Source organism: Achroia grisella, unplaced genomic scaffold (genome assembly GCF_030625045.1).
Source record: "Achroia grisella isolate CSIRO2021 unplaced genomic scaffold, CSIRO_AGI_Agris_v1 utg821, whole genome shotgun sequence".
NCBI lineage: Eukaryota > Metazoa > Arthropoda > Insecta > Lepidoptera > Pyralidae > Achroia > Achroia grisella.
In genome coordinates, this window is record NW_026713035.1 from 4050781 (window position 1) to 4068310 (window position 17530).

Here is a 17530-nt window from a genome sequence, read left to right on the forward strand (position 1 = left end):
ACTCATGAATACAAATGTTTGTGCCGTGTGAGGAATCGAACCCGCGACCATCGATCGTAAAGACACCGCTAGACCGCTAGACCACCGAGGTAGTCAATTAATAATGAATCTAATTTGCATTGTAAAACCATATAGACAGGATTGAAACGAAAATTGATCTAACTGCACTGTTCCTAAGCAATAAAAGATATTAAGCATTTTAAAAAATGCATCAATATCTTCATAAATTGAGATTCTTATGTAATCTTGATTCAATATATTTGATAATGTAATACTCTCTTTAGGCACACCACTAATATTACAAAGTTATGTTAGACGAGGTTCTTTATAACCATTATAGTTCTGCAGCTAAAAACGAAGGTACTCTTTGCAAAAAGTCTCAACTATTTCAGCCGTCAAGCAGCATAGGTACTCTGTAAAATATGTTTTGGTTAAAGGGTAATATAAAACAGGGATTATAGGACAATACACATGACATCTTAGTTCTCCGGAAGGACAACGCATGAGTGGTATCACGGGCGTCATATAAGATACGTGATAAGTCAGATACCGTGATGGAGCAACACATTATAAAAAGATTCAAACGTCTTATATGTGTAAACGTTACTTCTCGGCAAAAATGTTTATTATAAAATTGAAGAGTTTGTATATGTTAATAATGATTTTGTAGAAAGAACTTAAAATTCATAGGGCGGACAATATTATTGCACTATGAATGTGTGCGTAGCGGTTTCTATGTTGATTATCGCATGTCTCTTACTTGTTACTGTGTTATTATTTCTTTTATACAAAAGAGCAACACACAAGTTCTTGCTCATTCTTCTTGTGATGGAGTCTGGGTTCCGAATGAGTGGTAGAATGAAAAAATGTGACTAATAAAAAGTTGTTGAGTTTATTTGATTAAAGATTATTTCTATTTTTATTGGATCACTTATAGCACAGATAACATAATATTACATATAGTATTGTTCATGTACGTATGTTGGCGACGGTTACCATTTACCATCAAGTGTGCGGTCCAAATATTTTTGCCATTCTAGTTATTAAAAAATGTTTCATCATTATATTAACATAGGTATAATCGACAATAGGTTGCACCAATTTTTTTATTAATTTCAACTGGTGCACTTGTCTGCTCTAACGGAGTACGCTGGCGGGGCACCAGTGAAGAGTGATAAGATAAGCATGAGGTCAGGTCAGTTTGCTCATCGTGAAAATAACCAGGAATTAATTATGAAGGCCTCCAGGGGGTACCGCGAGGAGGTCAACCTGAATTAAATCAAATAAAAAATAATTTATTCATGTGGGACATTTTAGCCGCTTATGGACGTATTTTATTTCTATTATAAATTTTCCCTACCGTCCAGTTCAATATATAGACTCAATTGAGAACAACTATTGAAATGCTATATAGCTATCAATTGGGTCACTAGTTCCCATTACTCCGTAAATACTTGGCGGAATAAGTGTCTGCCTACTGAGCGATATTTAATGACCCCCTTATACATACCTATATAGCTCAATATGAATAGTTCATTTCATATATCATAACAGTAACAACTGTACTAAAAATAAATACTTTACAATGCCCTGTAGAACAATAATGTGCTTGGAAAAATCACACAGCGCCATTTAGTTCTAAGTTAAGCAGAGCTTGTGTTATGGGTACTACACAATTGATATAAATACATAGATCCTTTTTTTTTTTAAAAAAAATATATAATTTACATAGAAAACACAGACCTATGCAAACAATCATATTCATGAATAGAAATGTTAGTAGTTACATTTTCGTAACTAGAAACAAGACAAAAGGACAAAATTGCAATAGAAATTTGGTATAGTATTAATGTAATAAAATCATATAAGTCACCGCTATACAGTTGTAAGTTATTGTAATATGAACTGTGAATGAAACGCTGTAAGTAGCTAGGTATACAAAAATAGGTAGATATGGCACCTGGATATTCACAGGCCGCCCTCACCTCACCTGGAGGGTTAAATTTAAAGTGGAAGCTAAACCGGCATGCATTCGACCCAGTTGCATGCATTTATTGAATGGATTTTTCACTCATTTGCATAATAGCTTTGGGTTTTTCAAACGCGGGAAAGTGCACAAAAATATATGTATACATATCTAACTTGCCGCTGTGTTGCCGCATCGATTTGGCCTGAGATTATAACTTTGTGATTTTATATATATACATAATATGTAGTCTAACTTTGGAATAATCTAACTTTCAAATAGTAAATACTTTTTCAAAACGATACGTTGGTCTTGTAGTTTACATCCTCATAACAAAATTCTTTCTTTATTTCTTTAAACAGAGAAATATAAATATTCAGATAACAACTATGACAATATCACTATTTAATCATTATTTTAAATAAAGATATAGTTGTAAAGTAATAGTTGGATATATTGTGATTTCTTGCTCAGTGTTGCCAGATAACTATATTGTCTTCTCTAAAATTTAGTCCGAAGTTCCTCTAATGAACGAAAATTACCATGGCTGATGGCCAATACAGACCAGTGGTAACCATTTCTTATAAAACTAAAGTTGCGCCAATAGCTCATAGAAATAAAATATTTGGGGTAACGTCGTTGTTCTTCCCTTACGAATTACTTTCCCTCAATTTGGAGGAACACTTCAATATTACAACACTACTAATAAATTCGGAGAAATATGTACGAAGAATCATTATAACTGTACACAAATTAATAGAAATATTTGTTCTGTGACACAAAATCAATATGAACTAAAAATTAAAACTACTAACATATTTCCTTTTTTTTATCAGGCTACATTTGTTTATGCGTTCCGTTCGTTACTGTTTATAAAATGTAATAAGTTGCGAATAATGCAATTAATGATATCTCAGTATTTTATAATCTATTTCGGAAAACATTGTAACCTAATTTTCAGTCTTGCAGTATTAACAAGATACAAAATGTGAGCTGGTAGTTGTTAAAAAAAAAAGCATTTGAATTTAAAGCCGAATTTAAAATATCTTAGATTTGGATATGACATGAAATTTTATATCTTTTTTACATAATAGTTAGTAAATATATATTATACTTTACATACTTAATTAATTAAATGGCTACATTTAGAATAATCTTTAAATTATCAAAACTTATATATAATGAAGATTACTCGAAAATACCCTTAAGTTAAATAATTTATTGACACATCGGTACCCATCTACAACATTTAATAAAATAGACTTACGACCTTAAGTATTAAATTACATTTAATATAGTAGTAACCACATAGTAGGATAATAATAAATAAATGGACACGTCATAGAAGTATTCATTTCACCAATAGGGTAACCCTAAAATTTTCAGTCAATCAGCTATGGGGCTCTTGTCAAATAAATTTAAACCCAATTTTTTGGGTTTATTAAAATTTTTGAACAGTTTAAACTTCTTTATAGTGTTCTTTAGTTTAATAAACCTTTCTGTATGTATATATGAGGATCAAATAGGAAAATTCGATTGGTAATAATTTGTAATAGGTTATAATATACTTGTCATCGGTGGGTTAAACTTGATGAATTTTTAATGAAATTAACCTTTTCAGGCGTCAAAGTTATGTAGGAAGAATAAAATTTTCAGAGTTCGACACAGTCTCAACAGCTAAGAAAATAATAGTCGCCACCGAAGAGAATGTTTTGGCCGCTTTGAACTTAAAGACAGGTAATTGATTTTATTACTATATCCGCTTCTAATTTATATAGCGGTTTGTTTACACACATTTGGGGTAATATTACGCTGCACATTTATTTAAGGATTAGTGAAAAACCAAGATATTGTGTTATATTTTAGTACTATAGCGTGTTTTGTCAGTGATTACATTTATTTCTTGTATAATGGAATATTTGATCATGATAGGTCACAGATTATAATCTAAGAATAAATTGCATATCTTTTTTTTAATCTTTATGATAACAGATTTCACCATTGGCTTGAGCTAATCAATTATGGTGAATCCATGTTATGGACAGCTTTCTGGAGAGCAACTCACAATAGTTTGCATCTAATTGCACCTATATGAGTTTATTTTGAACCAAGAATTAATTACAATACTTTGTTTATGTAAAACATCATATCTACTATTACACCATTTACTTTTAGCATTTTATCACATACTGTAGCTATTGTTATAATTTTAATGGTGTTTGTTTTACATTTTTAGTACTTATCTCTGATTTTATGTACATACCGCAAGTGTGATTGTTTAAGTATATTGTTTAAATATTATATTTCAATACCATACATTCACCTATTAAGGTATAAAGTGTGGTATAATTCCTAAGAATTTTAGCCTAAAAAAGCCTTTATATTCATATACTACTTCATACTGTAGATAACTAAGTATTAATGGGTCCATAAAGATGAATTATTTTTGTTGTCAGGTTTATAAACAGTGAAATACACCCTAATGCATCATAAATTCAAAAATGCCTTTAAAAGCTTCTATACTCATATATAACTCTTCAAACAGTGAATAACTAATTATTATTGGAATTGGATTGGATTAATCTAAATCAATTTGTTATTAGAATTATAAAAACATATACTGTAAACATTTCTAATATTCCATAATGGTTTTACAAATATTTCTTCCTAATTTTATGAATGCTGAAGTTTGTGAGTGTCAATGAATGGGTGGATGATTTGTTACTAATACTTATGGATTATAATTAAACTTTATAATAATATAGCTTATACATCAGAATAACAGCAGGTGGAAGTGCGGGCACATCGGAGGACACAGACAATACCTGAACGGAGCCGACTGCCACTTGTGTATAGTATGATGGCAAAGTTACACATAATTTTGTGTTTTTGTAAAGAATCAGCAATTAAAGTACTTATCATATCAACATTTGTATTATTGGAAGTTTATATGAAAAAGAAGTGATTATTAATTAAAATGTTTGGCAGGTCAAGTGGTATGGAGGCATGTGCTGGAGAGTGCTTCTACAGGCAACATCCAGCTTCTCCATGTGTCAAAGAGGGTGGTAACTGTAACAGGAGCGAACCCATATCTCGTCAGAGGATGGGATCCAGCTACAGGTGAATATAATTATGATATATTAGACAAACTTATATTATTTTTAATCTATTCAAGATTTTTGCCATTTTATTATTGTTTTAATTTATTATATAGTTAACTGATAATACTGTTTCAGGTGTCCTTATATGGGAATGGTCACTGACCCTCCAGAATGACGATCATGCTGACTTCTCGGAGTGGTGGGTGCAAGAGTATAATGTATTAGTTCACATGTTGCCAATCTATGGCTCCCACATTGAAGTCACCATGTACAACTTAGTGACAGGACATAACAGAGGGGCCACATCTAAGTTACCAGCTGTATGGACCAATGATGGGTGAGAAATTTATCATTTTATCATAATTTAAAAATATATAGAAAATAATTAACACTATAATTATTTTTAGAGATTAGATTTATTTAGAGAGCAATTATGGCTATTTGCTGTCTAGGGTTAACACACATTTTGTTAACATTTCTATTCATGAACATGATTGTTTGTGTTGGTCTGGGTGTTTTCTAAGTATATTATGTACATATTTACAAAAGAAAATGTATCTAAGCATTTATATCAGTTATCTAGTACTTACCTATTTCACAAGCTCTATTTACCTTGGAACTAGATAGTGCTGTGTGAATTGTTGAGGGATATTTTTATGTATGTATTTACAAAAGAAATCTATTTAAGTATTTCTATCAATTGTTCAGTCCCTATAACATAAACTCGGAAACTATATATAACTTTTCATAGCCCTAAGACTTAGGCATAAGAAAAGTTGTTTACATCAATTCTTTGACCTACTGCATATACACGCAAAATTTCATAAAGAACAGTTAAGCTATTTCAAAGGAGTTTTGTTACAAACACTGTGTGACAAGAATCTAATATATAGAAGTAGTCCCATGTATAGTTTATAATATAAAGCAAAGCATTTTCAACCTTTTTACAGATGCATTCTGACAGCACCATATTACACATGCATAGGAAAAGAGCTCATACATTCACTCGACGTCACATCTAATGCAATTCAACTGATAAGCAAACCACTGTCACTGTACGTTCCCAATGCAGGAGATGTGACTCTTAGACCATTAGACGGTAACAGCATCTCACCAGGATTTATTATCAATGACAAGAAAATAGTGATTATAAAGAATAATGACTTAAAACTTCTGGAAACTGCACTTGGGGATCAGTCAGCTAGCGCAAGTATAATTGACAGTTCCAGTGGTCCAATACTTGTGCAGAGTTGGAGTGATGAACTAAAGGTCAATATATATAATTGTTTACTTATTTCCACACACAGCAGTTCCTGTCTTATTTTTTTCTTCTATTTTAATTAATTTAAAAACGTTTTTATTGATATTCTCATTTGATTTTAATTTCATTCATATTTTACAATTAAAATCAAATTAAAACTTAATGAATTTCATCATTTATTAATACCTAAATAATAATAAATAATTACAATATTACATTTAAAATTAAAAATAAAAAATAAAACTAAAATTAAAATAAAATAAGATTAGAATTAATCAAACAATCTAGTTGGTAACACACTGGTATATTAAATGAACCCGATATGATGGTTATGGGTGCCCACCCATAACCATCATACAACACACAACCATCATACATAACACTGTTATGAATGATGGTTGTGGGTGGGCTGAAAATTTCACATCTGTTATGATAACAGATGTGAAATATTCTAATATAATTCTTTGGTTTCTTCGCAGGGATTCTTCTTAACAGCTCACAGTCTAACATCAGGCCAGGAGGTACGAGAAATCCAATATTCAGATAAGGATCTACACATACCCGAGCCAGAGATATCGGCTGCGGTGTGTTCATCAGCGAGGGAGAACATCTGCAGATTCTTCGTGACCGGGGCGGATGACGCCGCCCATCTGTTGCAACAAGGAGGTAAATACTAATTACGGTATTCGTATCCAATAAAAAAAACTAAATGACTAAGTCATTATTAAATTCAGTGTGCAACAAATTCTAACCATTTTTTATTTCATTATTATAACAACTTAAACATAGCAATATGCATCCAGCAAACATTAATTAGAAACTACATAAAAAAAATGCGAGTGACATAGTTCAATTCTAGAACCAATGTCTCCGAAGTCGTATAGCAAACACCGTTACAAGAACATAGTCAACGTTTAATAGATTTAATATAAAATTAGCAATATTCCAATTAACAATTGTCTAAGTAATTACTATATTGAAATTGTGACATTGTGACCTCGTTCATTCTTGGCGCGTGTAATTTCTGCTCGTCATCACTTTTTAATAGGGCTGTGCAGTACATATGTAAGATACTTAATGGATTTATACTATTTTGTTTAAATCTGCTAAAAGTAGTGCTTCTGGAAACGTTACAACCTTCCCTACTCGTGACAAATTATGACGGTTTTTAAGTTGACATCCATATTGGAACATATGTTACGCCTCTAAACGAGGTGTCATAAGGCATTAAGTAGAGTTCGGATTTAGCTATTTTTTTGTGTTTACTTTTGCGCTTTTTGCACATATGAATCGAGTCTTTTCTCTTTCTTTAAAAAAAAATATTTTTATTCCACAGTTTTTAATTTCAAACACTTTTTTAAGATTTATAAACTGTCATTAACTCTATAATTATGTCTTTGTTCCATAGTTAGAGGTCCGTCATTTTGCAATGATAATTAATTATTAAATATACGGCCCTAAAGCACGTACGATTGAAGGACGTATTATTGCGTTCACTGGCGACACGCGCGGTCATTCTCGTTCTTTTTGTCTACATTTACATGCACATTATTTTCTGATTGGAAGCTGATTCCCGCGTAAAAGAGCGTACATGTAAATGCAGCTAATGTTTTAATTTTCAGGCCGTGTACTGTGGACTCGGGAGGAAGCGCTCGCAAATGTTGTGGCAGTGGAATTTGTCGATTTGCCCGTATCGGATCTCGACGCTGCAATTGAATCAGAGTTCGATCAAAAAGAGGGTGAGCATATTTTGTAAAATCTGTACACTTTTTTAATTTTCTGTGAGGCAAAAACTACGGTCGAAGGACCGTATTAATTAATTTATCTTTATCATTAGGGACCAATTATTTATAATATTTGAATGTATTTAAGTATATATAAAAATAGCTGTGTGCAATACCTAAGTCCTCTGCTGTGAAATCAGTTAACAATATGTGTGTAAGTTAGTATTGAGGGATGAATTATGAAAATATATGTATAAAATATGAAAATAAGATTAAAAAAGATATATGATACATAGATAAATAGAATTATTTGCAATATACAATATATAAATAATAACAAATTACACATGTATAATTACGAAAAGGCGGCCTCATTGCTGAAAGTAATCATTACAAGGCAAGAAATAGATTTAATTATCGAACAAAAGGGAGAAAATAAAATAATAATAAGTATAATAAGAAATTAAAATGTTTGAATATTATGTATTTAATATTCGTGTTTGTTTTTAGCTGCCAAGATGTACAGTAAGTATGAGTAGATTTGATGTGCCACAATGGTGATATTTTAAAGCTTTGATAGTGAAATTTAACTGTGTTAATTTTTTTTTGTTGTAAACTGGAACACTGTAGAGAACCAATTGTGTATGTTAATACTAAAATTAAAACATATAGTGTATAACAATTATTATATAATAGATAATAGTATTTTTAAAATATGGCCATTCAAAGAGGTGATGCAGGCAGTATCTTGGGTACACTGCCTCAATGTGCCGAGTGGGATTATAATGATTGTTTTTTTTTTATTAAAAAAAAATTATAATGTTTGTATGTTAACTACTGGACAGTTTGTTTGAAATTGATATAATAATAGCCTCTATGTGGTTGTTCTATAACCTTTTTTACCTAGATAGTGCAAAATAATGGTACATCTAAAACATCTCCAGTATTTCTGATACTAAAATTCAAGAATTGAAAAATATTGTTGTAATCATATTTTTCACATTTTATTTTATGTCCATTTTGGACAAAGTTTTAACAGTCTGTGTTGCCAATGGCAACTTTTTTGATAGTTTTTTATATATATTTGAATTTTATATTTGGACGTTCTATTTTTATATACCGTTTGTTTTCTTATGCCATTGTCTTTATATGTTTGCTAGCGAGCTGATTACACTTATTTTACCTCACCTAGGAACGTGTCTCATTTTTAACCAGCCTTAATACAGTCCTTCCGTAACATTGTGTCCGGCTCGAAGGACCACAATGTTACGGAAGGACTGTATTAAGGCTGGTTTCAAATCAAATTCAAATATATATATAAAAAACATAAAAACTATCAAAAAGGTTGCCATCATCATTGTCATTGCCATGGCAACAGTCTGTTTTCATTGATGCAATGTATATGTACTTCTATACTAATATTATAAAGACGAAGAATATTATTTTTATTCTTTGCATATTTTTATATGTTTTCTTTGAATGGGCAATGAAACTACTATTCTGATTTGAACAATTCTGTGATAGGTATGGAACAAACATTTATGGTAACAATTTTACTTTGTCCTGATGAAAATAGGCAATAGAATATTTTAAAAATGTTAGGAATCCGAAATAGGAAAATGAAAACTTCAATATGTAAAAAGAATCTTATTACGTGTACGGTACGGAAATTATAGATAATAGAGTATTGTGATGTACTTCAATTTTATAGAGGACATCAATGTCACAGGGTGTATATTTTTGTGTGTTTGTATATATTCAAATTTATAATTTGGTTAAATACCCGTGCGAAGCCGGGCCGGACTGTTGGTCAAATATAACATCGACTTGAGAATTTTAGTGAAATATTAACTATGACTTAAATTGTTATATTGCACTACTTGGAAGGACGAAATCCTATGTCTAAATCGTATTTTAAATTGTGAGGATACTTCTTGATATTTTCTGATCTCAATACAACAAAATTATGTTATAAAAATAAATGAATGGTATGTTGTACTGAGTTCAAAATAGACAACGGATCGTTACTTTTATTGCATTGTGTATGGAGGCCATGCACATCTATTTTTTATTATAATGGAATGGTTTCCCGCTAACGGTGTACGCTGGTGTGGCGCCTGTGAAGAATGATATGTTGAAAATGAAGTCAGGTCAGTTAGCCCATCTTGGCAAATGCCAATTTACTACGGTTTTTAGAGGGAACCGCGAGGACGTCATCCTGGCTACTAACAATGCCCTTACCATTTATAATCTATATGTAATTTTTTTAATTTCATCAACTAACACGCATAATTGTTAACTACATTGTAATTTCATTCGCCACGTGCGCAGGTTCAATATGGGCGGCGTTCTCCCGACGACTGCACACGCAACTGCAGCAGTTGCAGGCGTTACTGCAGTCTCTGCAGGGCGAGAGGACCGCGGGCAATGACCCGGAGCCCCTCGTCCGAGATTACTTCAACTTACACAAGATTATCGTGCTCGTCACTGATGTTGGCAAGGTAAAGCTGGATTATGTTCTTTTTTAATAGATGATAATAAATTAGAGTACCCGCCTACGCTAACGATATACGCTAGCGGGGCATCAGTGGAGGATGATAGGATGAGCATGAAGTTAGTCTATCGACAAATTTCATATATTAATAGATACTATTTTTACACAAAAATTGCAAGTTTAAATGATTAAGTAATTAAATACTTCTTTGTTCAATGGTCTTTATCCGCCATTTTGCAATAAGAATTAATAATTATTTAACCGCACGATTGAAGCACCAAGGAATGTACGAGCGGGCGGCGCACGCGTCTTTTTTGTGACGCTTAGCGTCACTAAGAGAACGAGAAAACCTCGGTATTCTCTCTCGAGAAAACCGATCTACTCGTGAAGGAGAGTTCGTGTAGAGGCAACTAAAGTGACAGTTTGTGATCGTTGTACAGATTTTCGGTATGGACAACCTGTCGGGCGAGCTGCTGTGGCGGCGCTACGAGCCGCAGCTGGACGCGGACGGAGCCCTCATATTCACCAGACGCTCGGCCAGACATCCGCCACATGACGCCTACATCACTATCGTGGGCAAACACGAGGTACTTAATACTACGTATACTTGTCTATTGTGGGTGAACACGAGGTACATAAGATGACATATGTTTAACTATAGTGAGTAAACATGAGGTATGAAATATGACGTATACTTGAGTATTGTGGGTGAACACGAGGTACGTAATATGACATATGTTTAACTATAGTGGGTAAACATGAGGTATAAAATACGACGTATACTTGAGTACTGTGGGTGAACACGAGGTACGTAATATGACATATGTTTAACTATAGTGGGTAAACATGAGGTATAAAATACGACGTATACTTGAGTACTGTGGGTGAACACGAGGTACGTAATATGACATATGTTTAACTATAGTGGGTAAACATGAGGTATAAAATACGACGTATACTTGAGTACTGTGGGTAAACACGAAGTACGTAATATGACATATGTTTAACTATAGTGGGTAAACATGAGGTATGAAATACGACGTATACTTGAGTATTGTGGGTGAACACGACGTACATAATATGACATGTTTAACTATAGTGGGTAAACATGAGGTATGAAATACGACGTATACTTGAGTATTGTGGGTGAACTAGAGATACATGTTTAACTAAATGAAAGTACTATCCTTCCAAACATTTATTAAGTAACATAATTTACAGGAAACCGGTAATGGGCTAATCATTAATTTGAACCCTATCCGCGGTGTTAGCGTCGGTGATAGTCGCTTGCATTTGGACGCCCCATTACTACAAGTGGCAATGCTACCACGTGCAGACGCGGATAAGCTACACGCACTATTACTACTCGACTCACACCGCGACGTGCTGGTACGTATCTCTCTCTCTCTCTCTCTCTCTCTCTCTCTCTCTCTCTCTCTCTCTCTCTCTCTCTCTCTCTCTCTCTCTCTCTCTCTCTCTCTCTCTCTCTCTCTCTCTCTCTCTCTCTCAATACTAAAAATGTAGTATCTATAATCAGAATATCTAGTATTGTATAAGTTTCTGAACTATATCTAGATAATCATGACACAGGTTTGTAAGTCAAAGTATGTATTAAGTTAACTGTAACTTTGACTACAGATTTCTACAATAAGGTCCCTGGTGTGGCCAAGCTATCGATCTTGACTATCAGTATACAAAATCTGACTAGATCGGCCATGTTGTGCCCATTACTTCAAATTAAGAAATCCTAGCAACCAAGTTATATGGCCCAAACATTCACAAAGTGTTCATTTATATAAAAATCACTTTACAGGTAAAATAATGAAAGGTGTTAATTACTAAAATTGATTTCTTCTACACAACTTTTGTTTATTTCATGAAACAATTTACAATTCAGGTCCTGGCTTAACTTTTCATTATCCTACATCTTTATTAACAGGTTTTACCGCTGTCAGCGGCGCCACTGGTACAGGACATGTACATGTATGTCGCTGAGAAAGAAACAGCGAAGGTGCAAGGATACTCGCTCAGATATGATGGAGTGGTGAGTCTGACACGAGTTTTCGCACAGTTGCAAGTTGGGATGATGATCATTTCCAGAGACTAGGTTTAAACCCTTGTGGATGTCTATGGATCAATAGTATTACTCTGATTGTGGCTTTAAACTAATAACGATCAATATGATCCATGAAATGTTTACACAATACCAGGCCAAAAGCGATTTACTCGAAGTTTTAATTTACCCTAAATTAATCATATATTAAGATTATGACTCTTGAGACCTAGCCCGGGATTAGATGGCACTGTGTGAATTGTAAGAATTTATATATATACAAACTTGTAACATTGAGATGTTTTCGTCGTTTTCAATGCGTACCTTAAACTCACCATTGTCACCCTCGCAGCGCGTGGTGGCGCAGCAGACGTGGTCGCTGTCGCTGGGCGGCGGTGGTGGTGGTGGCGGTGGTGGCGGTGGTGGCGGCGTGCGCGTGGTGCGCGCGGTGACTGCGGGCGCGGTGGGCGCGGCGGCGGGCAGCGTGCTGGCGGACCGCAGCGTGCTCTACAAGTACCTCAACCCCAACCTCGTGCTGTTCCTCGCTGAGGGACCGGACCCCGTGCATAAAGGTACCCCTCTGATTTATATACATGAACATTTGTTATATTTACCTATCAATTTTGTAGTAAATTCTCTCAATAATATACATGATGATCTTTTTTAGCCGTGTTGTAGAAATATATACTAAAACTATTTATAAAGGGATAAATATTGTAATGGTAATGGTAGGTACAGTGAAGTGACATGTATGGATTTTTTTTATAGTTGATTAGAGAATACAAAAATAAACTTTAAATATATTAATATCCAAAGAGTTTTTCAACTCATACCGATCACTTAGGGCATGACAAATATGAATTACACGCAAAAACATACTAAACTCTATGTACAAATTTCTATATAAGTACATAGACTTTTAGTTTGTGATATTAGGTTTTAAATGAACTTAAAAAAAAAAAATGAACTATGAAGAGGGAATTTAAAACAGGTCTTTTAAAAGAATTAATAATTGCTGTTTATTTTGTTTTTTCATTAGACAATTATTGACACAATTTTATGTTATATGTATTTTGTGCCATGTATTCATTATTTTTTTTTAAACTACTGTATTCCGTTTCCATAGAATTTATAGAAAAGGTAAACAAAAGCCATTAACCTATCTATAAACTATCTAGCGATGCCGATAGCAGTACGATTAAAGTAAATTATATCAATTGACAATATTTTCAAAATAAGAATTACTGTACATGAGTTCGTTCAAATCGGCGCGTGTTGTAATCGGTGTGGTGGTGTGGTGGTGTGGTGCCGCAGACGTGGTGGTGGCGTGGGTGGTGGACGGCGTGTCGGGCGGCGTGGTGGCGGCGCAGACCACGCGCCGCGCCCGCCTCGCGCCCGCCGCGCCCGCGCTGCTGGCCGGACACGCCGCCGCCTACGTCTACTACAGCGACAAGCATCGACGACACGAGATCGGTAACTATACTGCTTTGATTCATCCTCCACTGCTTTTACACGACACGATCAAAGAAGTGCATGGGAAAGCCAGCGCACCAAAATTCGAGTGAATAGTTGTGTTTACAAGACACGTATTTTTGTTAAATTTTAAACGCCAAATTTGAACGAATAGCTGCCTTATAGGAAACGTTCTTTCACGCTCGATTAAAAGCGCGGGGAAGCCAGCGCGCGAAGACTTGAGTGATTGCATTTAACGATTTATTGAGTGTCATGTAATTTCACTTTTAAATTTTTAAGATTTATTGCATAATTTTTATTGTTAAAAAACACATTTAAGATTTATAAATTATCAATAACTGTATCATAGTTTTTTTTGGACCATAGTCAGATATACGTCATTTTGCAATAGTTATTACAAATAATTAAAAAAAAAGTGAAATTACAAGTTAAGGGGATGACAAATAAATGGTATCGCCGACGCTAGATGATGTCGTATCTGTCTATCCGTATCCTGTATATAGATCGTACCGCTGTTACATACATCTTGAAACTTCGTCATAAAATGACGTGCGTTATTCTGGCGTTTAAATCTACTGCAAATGCGGGCCAATTTCAAATAATGAATGTCAAAGACCTTCAATTACATATATAATACAGCTACAATGGAACTGTACGAGGGCAAGGAGCGTTGGTTACCGGCGGGCGCGGCGTTCAGTTCGCTGACGTGCGAGCGAGCGCCCAGCGTGCAGCGGCAAGCTTACATCCTGCCCGCGGCGCCGCTCGCCGCCACCTTCACCGTCACTGAGAGATCGCTCGCAGACATACACGTTTTATGTAAGTTACTACCTATACATCGTACATTGACCCACCAGGGAGACTCGGAAAACGTATATAGGCCAAGGTATTCAATAAATAATTTATGGGGTGTTAAGACATATCGAAATATTTGACAATTATAGTATTGTCTCTCAGTGCCTTGACTGTCCGAGTGGTTGACACATCATTTTATATCTGTATATATCTGCCTTGTACAATAGATTAGTATATTTTGATATATATATAATAGAATAGATCTTTATTGCTAACAGTGACTACACTATTTACAATAAACACATGTATCAACATTTACACCTTATTGGGCAAGCAACAATTAACAATAAATATATTTGAACATCGTATCATATATACTCGTAGATATAAATTATAATTCTGCTCAAATAAAGTGTCGAAAACTCGAACGGAGTGGCTCGTTCGTACTGAGTTTGGCGGTGTGTCGCAGTGGCGCTGTCGTCGGGCGCGGTGGTGGAGATTCCGTGGGCGGCGGTGTCCGCGAGGAGGTCGGTCATCGCCGATGACGAGGGCCTGCCCCCCTACCTGCCCGAGCTGCCGCTGCCGCACGACGCCGTGCTCTCCTACAACCGCTCGCTGCAGCGGCCACGAGCGCTGCACGCAGCGCCCGCCGGCCTCGAGTCCACCAGCCTCGTGCTGCTCACCGGCCTCGGTGAGTGTGCCTCGTGCTCTCCTACAACCGCTCGCTGCAGCGGCCACGAGCGCTGCACGCAGCGCCCGCCGGCCTCGAGTCCACCAGCCTCGTGCTGCTCACCGGCCTCGGTGAGTGTGCCTCGTGCTCTCCTACAACCGCTCGCTGCAGCGGCCACGAGCGCTGCACGCAGCGCCCGCCGGCCTCGAGTCCACCAGCCTCGTGCTGCTCACCGGCCTCGGTGAGTGTGCCTCGTGCTCTCCTACAACCGCTCGCTGCAGCGGCCACGAGCGCTGCACGCAGCGCCCGCCGGCCTCGAGTCCACCAGCCTCGTGCTGCTCACCGGCCTCGGTGAGTGTGCCTCGTGCTCTCATCTACAACCGCTCGCTGCAGCGGCCACGAGCGCTGCACGCAGCGCCCGCCGGCCTCGAGTCCACCAGCCTCGTGCTGCTCACCGGCCTCGTGCCTCGTGCTCTCCTACAACCGCTCGCTGCAGCGGCCACGAGCGCTGCACGCAGCGCCCGCCGGCCTCGAGTCCACCAGCCTCGTGCTGCTCACCGGCCTCGGTGAGTGTGCCTCGTGCTCTCCTACAACCGCTCGCTGCAGCGGCCACGAGCGCTGCACGCAGCGCCCGCCGGCCTCGAGTCCACCAGCCTCGTGCTGCTCACCGGCCTCGGTGAGTGTGCCTCGTGCTCTCCATCTACTGCTCGCTGCATTCGGTTCCTTTACACGACACGTTCTTTCACACCCGATGCTTTAGAAAGCCAGCGCGCGCAATCGTGTGTGATTGCATTATTTTCCGTAGACACGATTAAAATTTATAAATTATCAATAACCCTCTTAAATACACATTTTACAACATCTTTTCTTATATAATTGCAGATCTGTTCTACACCCGAGTGGCACCTTCGAAAACATTCGATCTCCTGAAAGATGACTTCGACTACAACCTCATCTCTATAGTCCTGGTGGCGCTCGTGGTGGCCACTTACAGCACCAAGTACTTCGCGTCACGAAAAATGCTCAGGGTGGCCTGGAAGTGATGTTTGTATCCTATATAGTGATTTGCAATCGATACCGGCAATCTGGACTGTGAGACGAGAGTAGTATGGCTTAAATTCGTTTGCAGGAACGTCTGCTAATAAATTTGAGACTAGATGGCGCTGTGTGAATATGCGCTCATGCCTATACTGTCTAGAAGAGTAAAAAAGTATAAACTATTAATTATACTCAGACACTCTAGTAATTTCATATCAAATATGTTAGAATAGAGGAAATTCTATTCTTTACGCTTTGTTATCTTCTCCTAATGATTCACTTTGATGACCTTATCCGTAGAAACCTTAAATTCTTTGATTTATAAGTATTTTATTTTGAGTTATGTTCCTTTTAATATTTATTTTATTTAAAAATATTGAATTAAGGATAGTAATTGCTAATCAATTTTATACTCGATTATATATTCGATTCATAGTATGATTCCTACAAACGATTTTAAGCTATAGGACCCTGATGAGATGTCGCTTTTGTATACATTTCTATAGGCGACTTTTATACTACTATATATAATATAAAATATCGTTCCAATTTTAGTATATGTACTGCCGAAGCAAGTACATATAAAATATCAAATTATAACTTTGTACGATTTGTTCCCAATATTATATATAACTATTTCGTCTATCTCATTCATTTAGTATTGATATAAAGAAGACAGCAATAATTGTAAAAATGAAATTACAGGATAAGAGGCATCATCATGACATCTTAGACCTCTAGAATAGCAACGCATGAGTGGTATCACGGTGTCTCATGATAACGTGATGTTCATGTCGGCGACGCTTACCGTTTACCATCGGGTGAGCCGCCAGCTTGTTTCTCTTTCTAATTTTTCACCAATTATATTTGCGCCTAAGGAATTGAATTCCCATTGCTATCGTTCATCTCATAGTCCAGATAGCGCTAATTTTAAAAAGATTTTTAAAGGAAACATAAA

The 17530-nt window shown here is 36.1% G+C and overlaps 1 protein-coding gene across 1 annotated transcript; it reads left to right on the plus strand.

Annotated features, from left to right (window-relative positions):
- The first annotated feature begins 3359 nt into the window (after positions 1-3359).
- On the plus strand, positions 3360-17095 carry LOC131851994 (ER membrane protein complex subunit 1). The gene is made up of 17 exons (XM_059202557.1): positions 3360-3505; positions 3588-3703; positions 4955-5086; positions 5203-5404; positions 6018-6336; positions 6808-6994; positions 7951-8067; positions 8563-8577; positions 10384-10553; positions 10987-11133; positions 11768-11935; positions 12486-12590; positions 12952-13171; positions 13914-14072; positions 14712-14888; positions 15334-15555; positions 16417-17095. Exons 1-17 carry the CDS (start codon positions 3363-3365, stop codon positions 16575-16577), a joined length of 2760 nt encoding a protein of 919 aa, XP_059058540.1. The 5' UTR covers positions 3360-3362; the 3' UTR covers positions 16578-17095.
- Positions 17096-17530: the final 435 nt, after the last annotated feature.

What these genes read in the sequence shown, in the direction of transcription:
- LOC131851994 (XM_059202557.1), top strand. Translation starts at nt 3,363, where the DNA reads ATGGGGCTCTTGTCAAATAAATTTAAACCCAATTTTTTGGGTTTATTA. An exon ending in CGCTCAGATATGATGGAGTG is followed by an intron (nt 12,591 to 12,951) that starts GTGAGTCTGACA and finishes TCACCCTCGCAG; the next exon opens with CGCGTGGTGGCGCAGCAGAC. An exon ending in GCATCGACGACACGAGATCG is followed by an intron (nt 14,073 to 14,711) that starts GTAACTATACTG and finishes TATATAATACAG; the next exon opens with CTACAATGGAACTGTACGAG.